This window comes from Glossina fuscipes, unplaced genomic scaffold (genome assembly GCF_014805625.2).
Source record: "Glossina fuscipes isolate IAEA_lab_2018 unplaced genomic scaffold, Yale_Gfus_2 100086, whole genome shotgun sequence".
Taxonomy (NCBI): domain Eukaryota; kingdom Metazoa; phylum Arthropoda; class Insecta; order Diptera; family Glossinidae; genus Glossina; species Glossina fuscipes.
The window spans coordinates 1-3,626 of record NW_024005376.1 but is presented as its reverse complement, the minus strand read 5'-3'; the positions used below and the strand labels follow the sequence as shown (position 1 = coordinate 3,626).

The 3,626-nt window shown below is 38.3% G+C and overlaps 1 protein-coding gene across 1 annotated transcript; it reads right to left on the bottom strand.

Annotated features, from left to right (window-relative positions):
* Window positions 1-242: 242 nt before the first annotated feature.
* On the bottom strand, window positions 243-3,622 carry LOC119644235 (the record flags this gene model as incomplete). Its single annotated transcript, XM_038043767.1, has 1 exon — window positions 243-3,622. A coding segment is annotated over one exon (3,099 nt), but the record flags the coding sequence as incomplete, so codon positions are not given.
* Window positions 3,623-3,626: the final 4 nt, after the last annotated feature.

Sequence of the window (3,626 nt, the reverse complement as noted above, 5' to 3'; positions counted from 1 at the left end):
CACTACATGCAATTCAACAATCTACAATTATAGTTAACATATTGGTCTTAATATATAATATCATTGCCGGTGTGTTTTTGTTGTCTTGATAATATGCATATATATTTCCTGCAAATAACCATCAAAATTTATTATCCGGATATATAAGCCATACTTCTCATTGGCTTGGTCCATTCCAACTCAACTTCCAGAAAAAAAGTAATGAGATGATGAAGATTTTATTGAACTTCTATGATTTATATACTTTATTGCAGTTTACAACTTTAATTATGTGCTTTGTAATTTGTTTAAGCAGACGTATTTAGGAAATATTAGCTAATGACGCATAAAATTTACTTAAAGCTAATTCAGATGAATGTAAAAAAACAATTACATTTTTTTAAAGATGGTTAAATGATTTCTGCTTTGTGTGATTTCGCAAGGCTGCATTTGAAGAATTTTAAAATCAATGAAGACTACGTTTTGTCATGTAACTACAAATGTATTTGTTTCTAATTTATGACGAATATATCTGTAATTTGCTCTAATTGCTACTGGAACTGGAGCTATCACTACGTAACGAGCTATTCGATGAAGTTTTGCGATTTAACTCACTTGAACCAACTGAGCAAAATTTGTTCATGACTATCGGTGACGAAGATGGTGAACAACTGTTGACATTGTGACGATAGGGTTGCGGTGATGTAGGATTTGACAGACCGGATTCATGTATAGGGGATAGAGTAGGCGATCTAGTGCGTAAGAAATGTTTGCGCCGTTGTCGTCTATATAAGTTGTTCACGACTGGCAAACGTTGAAATGATGTCAAATGATTATTGGTATTATTGGACGGATTGGACGCAAACCTCAACGTCTCAGTCAGCTCATCCAAATCTGTAGGATTTCGTATTTTCCTACGTACTGGGGGCGGTAAAACAGGAGGTAATATTGTACCCACCGGTGTTGTATAAGTAACCGAAGTTTCGTCCCGAATAATCGAAGTGGGCAAGATGGAAGTTTTAAAGGTGGCCGAGTTTGAGGAAGTGTTAAGATCGCTTGGGTCAGTAATGTTACTACGTTCATTACCGGTATCTAAAATATTTGTTGTACTGAAGAGCGATTGTGGTGAACTGGCGCCATAGTAATCGCTATACAAATGCTCGCCATTCGATCTAACTTGCAAGTGTAATGGACATATTTGATTTTGTTTGACTTGTTCTCCCAAAGTTGAACTGCTGAAATTTTGGTGTCTACATGTAGATCTTTTGTAGCGATGCAGCGCACGCATTATGTGGCGAAATCTAGCTATTGGCCAAGCACGTGTACTACGCAAACGAGTTTGTTCCGCTTTATCACGTACCGGAGAATTAGGATGAATTATGCTTAAGCCGGTTCTGTTCGGATCCTCCGCTTTGATTGCAGCACCACTAACACTTTTTGCATTTTCAAAATGCATGGTTGTAACATTGCTGTTACTATATTTGTTGGTTGCCATCTCGTGCTCGTGTTTAATACTCAATGAAGTTATCAAGTCATTGGGAACATCAGGGCTGTCAGGCACTCCAACACAGCAGTTCCATTTTCGCCTCCATCTTTGATGTTTAGATATCGATTTCATGCAGCATCGAGAATTGTCTGCATCTGGTATTGGCAGAATATTTGAATATGTTTTTACCTCCTTACGTTGATTTCCTTCCTCTGAACGGTGTGATTTGTGCAGCGAACACTTTGTATCCTTCTTACTTATTGCGGGACTACGCAGACGAAATGTACAAAAAGTGCACCGTTCTGCGTACTGTAAATAGGAGCGATGTGCACTCAAAGTCGCAGTTGTACGTTTTAAATTGCTTACTAATGTTGCTTTCGAAGCAGCAGCACTTACTCGTCTTTGGCTGGCGGCGGCAGTAAATGCCGAGCAGCAGTGATAGGTTTTGAAATTTTTTCCCATTTCTTTTTCAGTTCTTATAACAGCAGGAATTTCTGTTGAAGTACTCTGTTCGACTTGACTTATTTGAAGAGGCGACTTAATGGATGTCTCTTCTAATAACGAACACATGTAGTATATTTTCGAGGAAGTCTGGTGATATTCCCTGGAGTTGGCGCAGCAATGTAACTTTAAGCGTCGGAAACCGCCAGGATATGTATGCACTTCGTTCTCTGCTCCTCTAGACATCTCTGAATTTGCAGAATCGTTGGGATGATGAACACTCGAACAAAAATAAATTTCGGCACAGTCATTAGTCTTTTTGGTCAGGTGATTATTTAAGGATTCATCCTCATTAAGTGATTCATTATTTAAATTATTAGCGCTGATGAGTTGGTTTGCTTTAGTTTCTTGAGTCTGGCGGTGATTGCGAATATACTCGTAAGTAGTAAGACCCAAAAACGAAATATATATGTGGAAGAAACACAGATGCAGAAGTAAACCTGCTGTTACGGCGGCCAAAATACCTAAACAACCAATGACCACCCAAAATATATTTTGATTAATGGTCAAACCAGCAAATGAGATTGTAGTCGAATTGTACGCAATCAAAGTTTGGTTTTCCGTATTATTTTGAAGAATCAATAACGGTGATTCATAGGTACTGTTACTTTGATTGGCCCTTTCATTTACAGCTTCAGTAATCAAAGTCGTGACATTTCCCAGCAGGGACAATGTAGTATCATTTAGGGTAAAAAAATGTGTTCCCTTGTCCACTTTCGTGACATTAGCACTGAAGGTTGGGCTTATTTCTAAATTAACGGAATCATTAGTGCTACTATTTTCATTGGATCTAAAAAAGACATCACTAGAAGCCATTTTTTCTCCTTGTGGTTGGCTTATTGATTCCACCACTTTGTAATGATCAACATTATGCCAAAAATTAAGCCATTGCGGTTTTGTATAATACAAAACAAACTGAGCTACAACTGCTGCTAAAATAACTAACGTCGCACAAACAGCACTAACAACACACATTAGAAAGGCAACATAGTTACGCGATCCTATGCAGTGATTCAACCATTTACAGTGATGATCGAATTTACCCACACATTTGTTGCAAACCGAGCAATGTTTAGTGCCTTCTGATGATGTTCGTATATTACACAAATGACAACGCCCGTTTTCAATAACATGGGCGTGTTTCGACCGGTCAAACTCGGGAATAATTCGATCGTTGCGATGCAAACGTCTTAATTCACGATCTGCCGGGTCAATTAACAATGCTATCAAATGAGAGACGACATGAACTAAATAGAGACCACCAATTAGACCGTACAAAGGTTCTTGCAAATCGGTAGTAAACGATGGTATTAAAAGCCAGTAAGTAGCCAAACCGAATAAAAAGAGAACAATCCAACCAAGTAATTGCAATGGATGTAGCGGCAATTGCAAACCGTTCAAACGTCGACCTTTGCGATGATATACGTCAATAACGTTGTCTTGAAACGAAATTAAGCGAGAAAATTTCCAAGCGTCACCTGAGATTACTGCAGCAGTGTTATTATTATTGAAAGATGTCCTATCCAAAACGATAACTGATGCGTCTGGTATATTTATGCTGGAAACCGCCTCAACTGAAGCCTTTTTACTTAGTAATTTTATTAATTTTCCGGACGGATTGGACCTTTTAATAGTATGCACTTGTGTCGATTCCACACTT